The 14,529-nt window shown below is 38.7% G+C and overlaps 1 protein-coding gene across 1 annotated transcript in view; it reads left to right on the top strand.

Annotated features, from left to right (window-relative positions):
• The first annotated feature begins 952 nt into the window (after window positions 1-952).
• cct2 (chaperonin containing TCP1, subunit 2 (beta)) overlaps window positions 953-14,529 on the top strand; it is an 18,787-nt gene continuing 5,210 nt past the window's right edge. The window contains exons 1-10 of the mRNA XM_043709772.1: window positions 953-1,055; window positions 4,030-4,104; window positions 4,896-4,961; window positions 5,178-5,289; window positions 6,207-6,283; window positions 8,618-8,730; window positions 9,542-9,744; window positions 10,338-10,438; window positions 10,556-10,683; window positions 10,781-10,884. Coding sequence (XP_043565707.1) covers window positions 1,053-1,055; window positions 4,030-4,104; window positions 4,896-4,961; window positions 5,178-5,289; window positions 6,207-6,283; window positions 8,618-8,730; window positions 9,542-9,744; window positions 10,338-10,438; window positions 10,556-10,683; window positions 10,781-10,884 — 982 coding nt within the window. The 5' untranslated portion in view covers window positions 953-1,052. The remainder of the gene's footprint in view (window positions 1,056-4,029; window positions 4,105-4,895; window positions 4,962-5,177; window positions 5,290-6,206; window positions 6,284-8,617; window positions 8,731-9,541; window positions 9,745-10,337; window positions 10,439-10,555; window positions 10,684-10,780; window positions 10,885-14,529) is intronic.

Raw genomic sequence — 14,529 nt, 5'->3', positions numbered from 1 at the left:
AGGGAGTGTTGCTGAACAAAGAGACCTTGGAGTGCAGGTTCATAGCTCCTTGAAAGTGGAGTCACAGGTAAATAGGATAGTGAAGAAGGCGTTTGGTATGCTTTCTTTTATTGGTCAGAGTATTGAGTACAGGAATTGGGAGGTCATGTTGCGGCTGTACAGGACATTGGTCAGGCCACTGTTGGAATATTGCGTGCAATTCTGGTCTCCTTCCTATCAGAAAGATGTTGTGAAACTTGAAAGGATTCAGAAAAGATTTACAAGGATGTTGCCAGGGTTGGAGGATCTGAGCTCCAGGGAGAGGCTGAACAGGCTGGGGCTGTTCCCTGGTTGCTGCCTGACCTGCTGCGGTTTTCCAGCAACACATTTTCAGCTCTGATCTCCAGCATCTGCAGACCTCACTTTCTCCACAATGTTTAGGTGTGGACTTATTGGTCCAAAGGGTCTGTTTCCACAGTCGGGATTGTAAAAAATTGAGTTTTTTGGATCTTGCATTGTGTGGGGTAAGCAGCAGGCGAGCAGAGTTAAAAATCACTCACCAGGTCTGAAAATTCACATAACTGCGGGTTATAGACCTAACAGATTTATTTGGAAGTACTGGCTTTCAGAACGCTGCTCTTTCACCAGCTACCTGATGAAGGAACAGCGCTCCGAAAGCTAGTACTTCTAAATAACCTCTTGGAACTATAACCTGCAGTTGTGATTTTTTTAAAACCATTCTCCACTAACACCGGCACCTCCACATCGTGATACATGGGATAAACTTCGTCTTAATTTTATTTTGTTTCTGTTAAGCATGGCTTTTGTCATTGATGAAGGTGCCGTGCTGGTCGGACTTGTAGAACTATTCGCTGTATTTTTCGTCTAAAAGTACAGGTGACAATAAATTTCTCTTGGGTCGAGAACAAGGTGGTTCCGTTAGAGTCTATGCGGCCTTCAGCGGGACCTCCATCCGGGCTCCCGCAGGCGCGGACAACTTCCGGGTCAGGGGAGGTCGCAACTTCCGGCGGTTGGGTCGAGTCTGAGCAGACGACGACGCTCGAGCTCCCGACATGGTAGGTGCCTGCAGTCCGAGTCCCCACACACCGCCTGGGAGTCTCTCCCACCCCCTCCAGCAGCCTACCCTCCTCCTCCTCCCCCGTTTTGAAAAGCGGGTTAACGGAGGCAAGTTGAATCTTTGATCTTCTCGGTCGAGCACGTGTTGGGCATATTCCCGGTGGCCCGGTACCCCACCCCATCCCCGGGGTCGACGTCCCCCACTCCCTGCCCCCTCAACAGCTTTTCACCGCTGGGATGGGAGCTTCGTATCTGTGTGTGTGTGTGAGGAGGGAAGATTGGGAAGAGACTTGAGGCCGGAAGCGCCGGAATCGGCTCTGGTTGAGGAGGACAATTAAATTCGAAACAAATCCGGGGCCGAGAAAGCCCCCGCCCTCTGGCCGCTCCTTTATCCCCTCCACGTGTCGGGCGGAGTGTCACCACCGATCCCCAGCTCTGGGACAAAAGCCGCATCGCCGAAAGTTCTAGCACTCCTGAGGGTGGAGCTTCATCCTGGAAGTGTGCGCGCAGGCACAGCCTCTTCCGCGCTGTGCTCAAATTGTGAATTAAGTTGAACCAGGAAACAACTACCCCTTGCATTTTCTTTTAAATCAACGACCCCAGTCTCTTACCCAGGTTGTTGAGGCATAGAATAGAGTATTGAGGAGAAAGTGAGGTCTGCAGATGCTGGAGATCAGAGATGGAAATGTGTTGCTGGAAAAGCGCAGCAGGTCAGGCAGCATCCAGGGAACAGGAGAATCGACGTTTCGGGCATTAGCCCTTCTTCAGGAATAGAGTATTAGCAGGGCCGAGCAACGTTTAAAAGGTGGTAAGTTGCATTGGGTATACAGCACACAAACAAAAGCCCAACCGGTCCCTGTTTGTGCTCCACTTAAGTCTAAAGTTATTTTAAAAACCCGAAAGTACTGCGGATGATTAGGTTAGATTACTTAGTGTGGAAACAGGCTCTTCAGCCCAACAAGTCCACACCGACCCTCTGAAGAGAAACCCACCTAGACTCATTTCCCCTGCATTTACCCCTTCACCTAACACTACAGTCCATTTAGCATAGCCAGTTCACCTAAGCTGCATATCTTTGGATGCTGTCAATCAGAAACAAAAAAACGCACAAGTTGCTGGAAAAGTTCAGCAAGTATGGCAGCACCTATGCAGAGAAAGCAAAGTTAATGTTTTGTGTCAGGTGACCCTTTTTCACATCTAATCTAAAGTTTTTAGATTAGATTGCAATACATTACAGTGTGGAAACAGGCCCTTCGGCCCAACATGTCCACACCGACCCGCCGAAGCGCAACCCACCCATACCCCTACATTTACCCCTTACCTAACACTACGGGCAATTTAGCATAGCCAATTCACCTGACCTGCACATCTTTGGACTGTGGGAGGAAACCGGAGCACCCGGAGGAAACCCACGCAGACACAGGGAGAATGTGCAAACTCCACACAGTCAGTCGCCTGAGGCGGGAATTGAACCCGGGTCTCAGGCACTGTGAGGCAGCAGTGCTAACCACTGTGTCACCGTGCCGCCCATAAGTTATGTCAGAACTTATTAAATGGTGGGTTTACAACATGTCACTCTGGCCACTGCACTGTAAGAAATGTGATTGCACTGGACATGGTGCAGAGATGATGTTTTCTTTGAGCCAAATTTGTAGAATCTAGAGAAAATGGATTAGTTTATAAAAGTTCACAGCCAACAAAACCAAGATGAGTCTGAAAGAGGAGAAAGGACTTGGCTAACGTAGAGCAGAGACAGTTAGTGATATTACTGTCAGTGTTGGGCTGAAGGAAATATTGCATGAGGTTGTTGACTTGCTTGCAGACCTGGTAAGTTTGTTTGCAGACGTTTTGTCACCATACTCGGTAACATCAGTACACCTCCAGTGAAGCATTGGTGTTCTGTTCTGCTTGCTATTTGTGTGTCCTGGTTTGTTGAGGTGGGTGGAATCATACCTGGTTTTGATTTTTAGTGTTTGGTATATGGGTCTAACTCTACATGTTTGTTTATGGAGTTCCAAGTTGAGTGCCAGGCCTTTAGGAATGTTGTATGTACAGGAGGCCCGAATTTGAATAATTGAAGTGCTCTCTGTGGGTTATGAACTAATGAATTTGGAGCTTATGTCTGCTGTGTCTTTGAAGCTGATTTGATTGTGGCCTTAACTTTTATGTACTCGTCTTCTCTTACGTATTTGTATGGATCTTATTTTTCACTAAGATGCCACACATTCCTCTAAACTCCACTGGCAATAGGCTCAACCTATTCAACCTTTCTACATAAAATAAGCACTTAATCCTAAGAATGAGTGGCATGAACCTTCTCTGAACTGCTTCTAATGCAGTTATGTCCTTTCTTGCATAAGGAGGCTGGCGGTGGTTGTTGAGAGAGAGAGAAAAGAATGAAACCATTAAGAAGAAGAAAAAAATTGAACACAAGGATTAAGTATGCATATTTATGCAATTGGAACAAACATAGGTCAGTGATAGATATTACAAGTTAAGGTACGCGTTACAGAGTTATGGTTCAGATCAGGTTTTTCAAGTGTGGACGATGGGAAGCCACCCTGAAGAACATTTTGAGGTGATAAAAGCTGAGATGAGAGTTTGTTGATCTGCTCCTAGGGCAAAAAGTAATTTCATTATCTGTTTTCAGTTTTCTTATGTATTTTTACTAACTTAGTGAAATTGCTGTAGTCTTATGACTAGAGTTGCCCAGTTACATTCCTTTGAGAACTGCAGCTTAACTTGGAAGTTTTCAAATTCTTGCGCTTAAATCTGACATGCATACACTTGATTGACATTACTCAAGCAATACAGTGGTTCAAGTGCAAATAAAGGTAGTTCAACTTTTCAACAAGATAGTGCTCTGTATTTGAAAATACAAAATGCTGTGGCTATGGTAATTTAGTCATTTGAAAGTACTTCTTTTATAATTGAAATTTGTAATATTAATTTGAAGTTGAATTGTTTTGTTAGGCTTCCCTTTCATTTGCCCCTGTGAACATCTTCAAAGCTGGAGCTGATGAAGAAAAAGCTGAGACAGCACGTCTGGTAAGCAGTCCAAATAATGCTTAAATTAATAGCTTTTCAATGTTCATATTGGCATTTTGGAATAATACATCTAGCAAGACACATTTAGTGTGGGGGGAAAAAAATTAAAAGCAAAATTGTAGCATCGGTGGGTAATGTGGTTTGCTGAAAATATTTGTAGGCATTAAAGTGGAATCATGGCTATCTTTTTCAACAATAACCTTATCAGCCCTATCTGCTTAAATGAAGGTTTGGTTTTATTTTGATTAGTATAGGTGGTTGATCTCTATGCGCTTTGAAACTTTTCAGTCCTTGTTGATATTCTGAAGCAATTTTCTAAATTTTCTGTGTGCTCCACTTTATTCAGTTCAGAGTGTCGTACCTTTTATATGTTTTTACACAGCCTCAAATGTGCACTACCTTATTGGAGTAACTAATGAGCAGTCTGTTTCATATCTTCAAAATCTCTACGTAATCGTGTGTGTGAAACTTGAGGAATTATTGTTCGGGTCAATAATTGGGCAGGTGGTCTGGGAACATTTCTGTTTAGTTCATTGTACCCCACCATGATGTGTCAAGAAGAAAAAAACAACAAAGTTTATTTTAAGAATGTTCTGCAACTTCATTTGAGTCCTAAATTTATTTGACAATCACATGCATTCTATAGTGGCATGTTGGAGAGTGATCAGATCTGGAACTGAATTGATCACTGGATATCAGACTATGAATATTTTTCTTCAACATTGCAAAACTATAATTATACTTTGCTTTGGACAAAATATTTTCAACATGATGTGTATGCTTTGTTTCAGTCATCTTTTATTGGGGCCATTGCAGTTGGAGATTTGGTTAAAAGTACTTTGGGTCCAAAAGGCATGGTAAGTAGCAAAATTCACACTTTAAAAGTTTACACTTTTATTTAGTAAGCTTATAGCTTACCTGAGATCGGGCTTTTTATTGTTATTTACATTCCAGTTTAATTTTATTATTGGAGATTTATAAGAGAGAATATTCTTTGGGGTGCTTAGTAGTTAAGGTGTTATTTATTCTAAAACTGGATATCCCATTCAAAGGAATTGATTTTCCTGTTCTAGGACAAGATTCTACTGAGTGGTGGAAGAGATTCTTCTGTGACAGTGACCAATGATGGAGCAACAATCCTTAAAGCTATTGGTGTTGATAATCCAGCGGCTAGAATTTTGGTTGGTAAGTTATTACGGTGGCTCAATGGTTAGCACTGCTGTCTCACAGCGCCAGGGACCCAGTTCAAATCCAGCCTCAGGCGACTGTCTGTGTGGAGTTTGCACATTCTTCCGTTGTCTGCGTGGGTTTTCTCCGGTGCTCCAGTTTCCTTCCACACTCCAAAGATGTGCAGGTTAGGTGCATTGGCCATGCTAAATTGCTCGTGATTGTGGGGATATGTAGGTTAGGTGAATTAGCCGTGGGGGTTGTAGGGATAGTGTAGGGCAGGTGAGTCTGGGAGGGATGCTCCTCCAAGTTGGTGTGAACTCGTTTGGCCGAATGGCCTGCTTCCAAGCTGTAGGGACTCTGTGAATTTATAAGGTTATCAGTTGTGCAGACAGGCTGTGAATAAGCCTTGAAATGTGTTCTTGGAGTCAAGAGTAGAATTGTAAAGGACCTTTTTTAAAAAAAAACTGTATGTGGCCTGTTGGCCTTCAACTTAATTTGCCTCTGCGTAGAACTGTGAATGAGGCTGTTGAAGATTTCTTTGGCTTAGGCTTTATGCTGTTGCTTTCTAATGTACCAGCGTACATATATGTCAAATTGACTGGATGAACTTTTGCAGGGGATTCTCCCAAAAGGTACAAGATAATTTAGAGAGCATGGCAGTTAACCCCCATAGAAACAGGCAAATAAGATAATTGCTGAAGGCAACACTGGTGTGCTGTGTTCAAATTTACATAAGTTAATTTGAAATAACTTTCTCTTTAGTTATTTAGTTTGCAGCTTTTTGTATTGGAGCTTGGCTGATCAGTAATTTTGGCAAAAAAAATGGGTTCTGTAGGGAAGGAAAAGCAATTATTATTGTAGCTGAATAACACTCTCTTGGCTGGAGAGTTTCTAATGGAGATGGTTTGCTAATTGAGTGATCTTTTACACAGAGCTGTCCAAGGTACAAGATGAAGAAGTTGGAGATGGTACTACATCTGTGACAGTGTTAGCAGCTGAACTCTTGAGAGTAAGTGAAATGTTTTCTTTTTTCTAATTGCAAGAAGTTGTCATCAGAATACTTCTATATTTTTACAACTGTTAATTGTATTGAACTTGCCTGCTTGTTAAATTAGTAATTGGTTGTAAATTGAGAGGAGTTAGGGAAATTAATTTTGGATTAATGAAAATCAGATAATTGAACAGAGTAAAGTACAGAAACATTGAGTTGATAATTGGATATTTCAAATTTTGTTGAGTTGCTATATTTTCCAAATTGCAGGCCTAGTGTTTTGTTTTGCATGGAAGTATGAAATTTAAATTTATTGAATAATAAAGAGAAACACTTTGCAATTGGTAATCTTTGCAAGATTTTACATATGGTGGGAAAGTAATATGGATAGGAAGGACCTGTGCTCTCCATAAACACTATTTAGAGACTCCAATAAGAAGCAGTAAAGGATAATTATATATGGTGTGTATATATAGGTAATGTTTTCTCCAAGTCATTGGAGGAGAGTGGGAGGTCTGACATTGGTAGTTGGGAAGCATGGCGGATTTAGAATACATTTTTGTGGAGAAGAATGTGGCGTACCAGTTCTGGGAGAAATAGATGTTGCTATTTTAAAGATGAGGAATTGCTATGAGGGACTGTGATAGCAGGGCATCGGTGGAGCAAAGTAATTAGGGATTTCATGGATTTTTAAATGATTTCGGATGTGATTGTGCAGTATCTGCAAAGGATGGAAAGATCAGAAGGAAACGTGGAAACTGCCAAAATGAAATGTAATGTTCAATTGACAGTAATTGAAGGGCAGGTGGTCTTGAAGCACCAATTTCTTTGGTTAATGTGACTTTCAAGGTGGGGAAGACCTGGGGACATGCTCAGAAATAAAAGAAAACAACTTTGAGTTCCTGCTGTCAGGCAATTTTAATATTAGTGAACTTGACTAAGAGGTGGAAGTGACTACGTGAATGTAATAGTCAAGGCTGCTGGGGAATATGAAGTTGAGACATAGTGGAGTTTTACGGTATCACTATGGCTTGATGATGGTGCTGTGTACCTGCTTTCGAGTATCAAGCAAGATAATATCTAATGCAGTGTAAAGGAAATATTGTATTGTCTGAGGTATCATTTTTCTGATGGATTTCTTTCCGTTCAGTTGGTTATAAAAGATTGAAGAACTGAGTGTTCGGGTGCCTGAGCTGACATTTGTTCAGAGATTCGTATGATTGTGCTAACGGTAATCTGTATCATTAATTTTAGAGCTCACTTTTTAATTTGGGTCTGAAGCAGCTTGAGGAGTGCTGATGATGTTGGTTATACTAGTTTATTGAGAAACAGTTTTCAATAAAAATGTCACTGGGCTGAAAAAAAATTAAAATTGAAGTTTTAATTGACACAGGTAGAATCTTGGACTTGAGTGGATGTACCCAAAGTACAACCGGTTGTTCTGCTATAATGCGCGTTTCGTTGATGCAAATTTGCTATAACATGATTGACAAATTGGGGATATTGTTTCTGTAGTGTGAACGTTTGAAGTGGGTCTTGGTTAGAATGCGATTCCGGCCCCATTCGTTGAAATGATGCTGCTATTACACGATTTTCTTATAATGTGGGATTGCATGAAAACGGAACTACCACATTATGGCAGAACCAACTGTATTCAATTTCAGTAGAGTAAGATGGCATTTAAGAAATGTCAACTAACGTAATGAAAGTGCAATTGCATTTGGCATATAATTTTCTTTCAAGTAAGTATCCTTAATGTGAATTTGCCTGTTAATTTATTCTTAATGGTTATAGTGACTGAGTACATTTACTTTTGCCAACAAAAAGGAAAGTTGGAGAGCCTTGGACTTTGTTTCTACAAATGCAACTTTTTATATGTCACGAGAGGGTGTACAAGATGATACTGTCAGAATATTTCTCATTATTCACATTGCCTCCACATTGTGTCTTGTCATCAAATTTGGAAACTTGATTTAAGAGTGAATCATTGCTGCTGTGCTAATCTGATTAATGCATCAGAATAATAATGTGGTTAGGTCAAATTAATTAACAGATAAAACTCAATTTCTATATGTTTGAGCATCTGCTCTTATCCTTTTTTATATAAAAAAAAAAGTCCTGTACAATCACCATTTTTACTGCAAATTTGTTTTGATCTGTCTTGGGCCTTTAATTATGGACTGCTCACCATATTTCTGAATAATTTTCTGCTTCTAAATAAATAATCCAATCAGTTGTTGAATTGAGAATGTTATGATCATATGCTTGGTTAGTTGTCAGTAAAAATTGCTATTAAACTATATTCATTGTTAAGAGTCACTATTGATTGTGTAGCTATTTCTTATCCCTTAGGAAGCAGAATTACTTATTGCTAAAAAGCTTCATCCTCAGACAATCATTTCTGGCTGGAGGAAAGCAACCCAAGCAGCAAGAGATGCTTTGAAAAAAGCTGCAGTGGATCATGGGTGAGATTTTTGTACTCTTATATTTTTTCAAAAAGTGTGAAAGGAAAGGGATCTTCTTTAATGAAGTGCTCAAAATTTGCTGCTGATTCAAGTTATTGCTAAATGTTGCAAGCAAAACATCTAATGTTATACCTTTGACAAATTTTCAGTTCTAAAATTTTGGAATTCCATTGATTGCTGCTTAAATCTTTACAGACCAGATACAAAATAATTTATTTTTAAAATGCTTAGTGTAAAATTAAAGAATCTGCACCCAAATTTTCAGTGTTGAACTACGTACATGATTTAGACGTATAGTGATGCCTGAAGAAATCTCAGCTGGTTCAGATTTTCTACATTTTAAAAAAAAGTTTTTTAAACCACCAGTTAATAATGCTAATTTATAGTCTGTCGTACTGTTCACCAGTCAAATGTAAAGGGAAAACAGTAGCACCCTTATAATTGTATTTTGAGGAAATGTCTCATTCTTTACTTATTATTCAAGTTTTGTAATGTGCAAACTTAAGTCCAATGCTAATTTTCAAATTAGCACCTTGTTAGTTCGCAATCACTACTGTTCTTATTGGGGTGGGGTGAGTGTTACTTGTCCTACTCAAGCCTTTGTATTTTGTGCTCAGAAAGCTGAGAATTACCAACTATCATAAATATTTACTATTTACTTGTTGGATCACTTGATCTTAAATCATTTGGGCTTTTTATATCAATTTGCATAATTATGTGGTTAAAAGAATTGAAATGAGGTTGCTGAAATAAATTATTATTATTGTTTTCTTATAGCTTTTATAATGTTTCTGTGACTACATTTTATTAGGGATGATGAAGCTAAATTTTATGAAGACTTGATGAATATTGCAAGAACCACACTCTCATCAAAGCTGCTTACTCATTATAAAGATCACTTTTCTAGTCTGGCTGTGGACGCTGTGGTCAGACTGAAAGGTTCTGGTAATCTTGAAGCTATTCACGTGATAAAGAAACTTGGAGGGAGCTTAGTTGATTCCTACCTGGATGAAGGTAATTTAGCTCATAATTCATTAGAAAAGGTTACAATCTAGATAAATGTCTAGAAAGTAGAATTTGGGTGATGAATTTGAAAAAAAAAGGTACATTGATATTTGAAACATCTGTTGCTGTAATCCAAATGAAATTCACTTTGAAAAAATAATTCACTGTCGGTCACAGATTATATAATATTCTTGGGTGCATTTTGTGGCTTTCCACAAAGTTGTTTCTTGTCTTTCTTTACCTTCCTTCCAGGATTTCTTGTTTCAAGTTTGAAATCTCTCTGGAATGGTTTAAAAGCACTCTGTGGCATAGAATATTGAAAATATATTATATAGTTGAATATTTATTGCTATGTTACACAAATGAGGGAAATGATTTGCACAGTTGTTTTCTTAAATCTATGACACAAGTCGTAATCAGTATAAACCTTTTCATTGTGCTCACTGATAATTGATGGAATAGACTTTGTCACCTTGCTGTAAATTAAATGGTAATAGTGTTCTATGGAGAGAGTAGTTACAGATAATTCTAAAAATAACATTATTTAGATTTCTTCAAGGCTGTGTCTAATTTTTTTCATTACTATGTACAATTATTTGCAGGTTTTCTTTTGGATAAGAAAATTGGAGTTAACCAACCCAAGAAAATTGAAAATGCGAAAATTCTGATAGCAAATACTAGTATGGATACCGATAAGATTAAGGTGTGAGAATTCTTTGGATGTTCAATTTCTGTCATCCGTATGAAACGTTACTCATCTTTGCTATGTGTAATGATTAGAATTCTATTATTAAGTTTGATCATGTTTATCTTTTGACAGATATTTGGTTCCCGAGTGCGGGTGGATTCTACTGCAAAAGTTGCAGAAATCGAACTGGCTGAAAAGGAGAAAATGAAAGAAAAGGTGGATCGCATCCTAAAACATGGAATTAATTGTTTTATCAATAGGTAGAACTGACATTTTTAATTTAAGAACATTGTTATTTTCAAAAGTCTTTATTTAGTTCATTGCAATTGTATGAATACCCTTCCATTTGTGTTTCAGACAGCTTATTTATAATTACCCTGAACAGTTGTTTGGTGCTGCAGGTGTTATGGCTATTGAACATGCTGACTTTTCTGGAATAGAGCGACTTGCACTTGTAACTGGTAAGTCAAAGAAGTAATTCTCAAGATATGTTTGCCCTGTAGTTAAATGGTGAGCAGTATTAGAACCATTTGTTTAAAAAATTGGTACCTGCTTTGTTCATTATTGCTTAACTTTCCTTAGTATTTTATTTTTCAGGCATTCTCAATTTTTTTTACCTTAAACTGTCCTCCTTTTAAAATAGAAAGTTAAGTACAAATAACGTGGCACTTTATATTATTTTGTAGTGTCACAAATTCATTGTCAAATATATAAAATCTTGCAGCTTGTGTATTAGATTAGTTTTTATACAAATGTAGAATGTTGCAGTACAGAAGGTACATTGTCAATACCAGTGATTTTTGTAGAGGTATCCAGTTAGTTCCACTCTTCTGTTCTTAGCCGACAGCACGATAATTTTGTTTTCATACAAATGCAAGAATCCTCCCATCTCCTCTGATTCTTTGCCAAGATTCTTTAATACTGTCTCTTCTAACCTCCTTCCATTGGAAATGTGTTTCTGTTACTCTTCAAATTTGTGAATGGTTTTAGCACGTTTACATTTAAATTTCTCTATTTTAAGGAAAATATCCCCAGTTTCTCTAACCTCTCCACATAACTGAGGTTCATCATTCCCAGTACCATTCTGGTGAATCCTTTCTACATTCTCCCTAAGATTTTTGTCCTACAGAGTTGATCAGTTATTCAACTGAGGCCTCAGTCATGTTGTATAAAGGCTTTGCATGCTTTTGTATTGTATCCATTTATCAATCGAGTCAATTTGTTTTTGTTTAAAATAGCAACCTACCATACCACCTACAAACATTTGTATTTCACCCCATTGAAAATTGAGCCAATCAATTCTCCAAAAGTCTGTTACTATCTTCATTGTTCACCACAGTTATGAGTTATATATCATCTGCAAGTTTTGAAAAAGTCCTATTTACCCATGCCAATATATAATGTTTAAAATACATAAATGTATTTTCTTTTAAATCAGTGCTCATAGTTCCAAGTGCTGAATATGACCTTCCTCTCTGAAACTACTATGTTCTATCCCTTTGCTAATTTTGTATCCATGCTGCTATTGTCCCTTTACGCCTATGACATTGAGTTTTAGCAAGCCAATTGTGATGCTTCATACATGTGGATCTTCAAGGGTCAATTATTAACCACGTACCTTCATTCACCTTCTTAAAGCAAGACAACACTCCTTAACATCCTACCATGAACTGTATAAGCCCTGGCCCTTCTTCTCCACCCCTTTTTTAACAACAAAAAGCTCATCATTTTTCCAGCCTCCTTGATTTTCAAAGCAGACTCTTTTTAGAGTCAATGTTAGCTGTGTTCACAGATTTTGTCAGACCTGATTTTCTGCAACACTTTGCTTGTATTTGTTATCAAGTCACAAAGCCACTGTCAGGCAGACTACAGAGCAAGTTGCATGACTCCATTCATTTACCTTCAATTTAAAGATACAGTTCCAAAATAACTTTATTGTGAAATTTATATGGTTAACGTTCCTGAATACCTCCGCACCAATTTTCAGCTCTAATTCTCCCCATTTGAGCCAGGCCTATTATCTCTTGTAGCAAATTGCACCTGCAGCACTCAGCCACACTGCCTATATTACATGCAGTCCAAATCGCCTTAGATCATTTAAATTTGCCCGCTGTTCTCTTCTATTCCTGACATGTTCTTTAACTCTTGGGCTATTTGTTTTTCCTGGTTCTCTATGCACCTTTTTATTTTCTCTCTAATATTTAAACTTTGTGTCCATCATTTGAAAGATTAGCTTAAAATATCCTCCATAGCACAAGTTAATCTTTCCACAGCACTATCAATTTCAGCTCTGTTGGTATATAGATTGTTCACCATATACAGTTTCTTCCTATCCCAGACCATCTGCAAATGATTTGAGTAATAAGTTTAGGAATTAAGCAACTGATCATTGAGAAGTTTGATTAAATCTTTGAATCTGCCATGTCTTTAGCAATGTTACAGGTAGGGCAATAATATAGTACCTGACAGATGTGCTATGTGACATAGACATCCTTTTGCATATTTTGCATCATAGGGCTCTTTTGAATAAGCATTTACAGGGCTATAAATATTAAATGTTTGCATTGCATTTTTGGAGAGTGTAGAAATTCTTTTTTGCAATTTTGTGTGTTGGATGTGACCATTAACTAGTGGTTTTACTATGCTGCATTAAACAGATAAACTGAAACTGGTTGTTGGGTTAAAAGGAGTGTGGTTTTAATGTGTAACTGATAATAAACGTGTGTCATAACTTGCTCCAGTTCTGTTATTCACGAGCAATTTCTGGAGTGTAGCATTCCATTGTAACATTACAATTTCATATTGCTTAACTTTGGAATGTTTGCCTTTATTGGTCAGTGTGTTGAATATAGGAGTTGGGAGGTGATGTGGCACAAGACATTGGTTCGGCTACGTTTGAAATGCTGTGTACAATTCTCGATTCCTTGCTGTAGAAAGAACGTTGTGAAACTTGAAAGGGTTTGGAAAAGACTTACAAGAATGTTGCCAGGGTTGGAAGAGTTTGAGCTAGAGGGAGAGGGTGAATAGGCTTGGACTATTTTCCCTGGGGCATCCGAGGCTGACAAGTGACCATTTCAAGGTTTATAAAATCATAAGGGGCATGGATAAGGTAAACAGACAAGGTCTTTTCTCCAGGGTGGGGAAGAGCATAGGTTTAAGGTGAGGGGGAGAAAGATCTAAATGGTGACTTTTTTACGTTGAAGGCGGCTCGTGTCTGGAACAAGCTGCCAGAGGATTTAGTGTAGGCTGGGACAATTGCAACATCTAAAAGGCATCTGGATGGTTATCTCAATAGAAAGGATTTAGAAGGATATAGGCCAAATGCTGGCAAATTGGACTAGATTAATTTAGGATATCTGGTTGACATGAATGACTTGGACCTAAGGGCTTGTTTCTGTGCTGTATACCTCTATGGATCAGCAAGGCATCCTTTGTGTGGAGCCACAGAAAATGGGGGAGATACTAAATGAATATTTTGCATCAGTATTTACTGTGGAAAAGGATATGGAAGATATAGACTGTAGGGAAATAGATGGTGGCATCTTGCATAATGTCCAGATTATAGAGGAGGAAGTGCTGGATGTCTTGAAACAGTTAAAGGTGGATAAATCCCCAGGATCTGATCAGGTGTACCCAAGAACTCTGGGAAGCTAGAGAAGTGATTGCTGGGCCTCTTGCTGAGATATTTGTATCATCGATAGTCACAGGTGAGGTGCCGGAGGTTGGCAAACGTGGTGCCACTGTTTAAGAAGGGTGGTAAAGACAAGCCAGGGAACTATAGACCGGTGGGCCTGATCTCGGTGGTGGGCAAGTTGTTGGAAGGAATCCTGAGGGACAGGATGTACATGTATTTGGAGAGGCAAGGACTGATTAGGGATAGTCAACATGGTTTTGTGCGTGGGAAATCATGTCTCACAAACTTGAAAAAGTTTTTTGAAAAAGTAACAAAGAAGATTGATGAGGGCAGAGCAGTAGATGTGATCTATATGGACTTCAGTAAGGCGTTCGACAAGGTTCCCCATGGAAGACTGGTGAGTAAGGTTAAATCTCATGGAATACAGGGAGAACTAGCCATTTGGATACAGAACTGGCTCAAAGGTAGAAGA

The sequence above is a fragment of the Chiloscyllium plagiosum genome, chromosome 19 (genome assembly GCF_004010195.1).
Source record: "Chiloscyllium plagiosum isolate BGI_BamShark_2017 chromosome 19, ASM401019v2, whole genome shotgun sequence".
In the NCBI taxonomy this organism is placed as follows: Eukaryota; Metazoa; Chordata; class Chondrichthyes; order Orectolobiformes; family Hemiscylliidae; genus Chiloscyllium; species Chiloscyllium plagiosum.
This window is presented reverse-complemented; position numbering and strand designations above follow the sequence as displayed.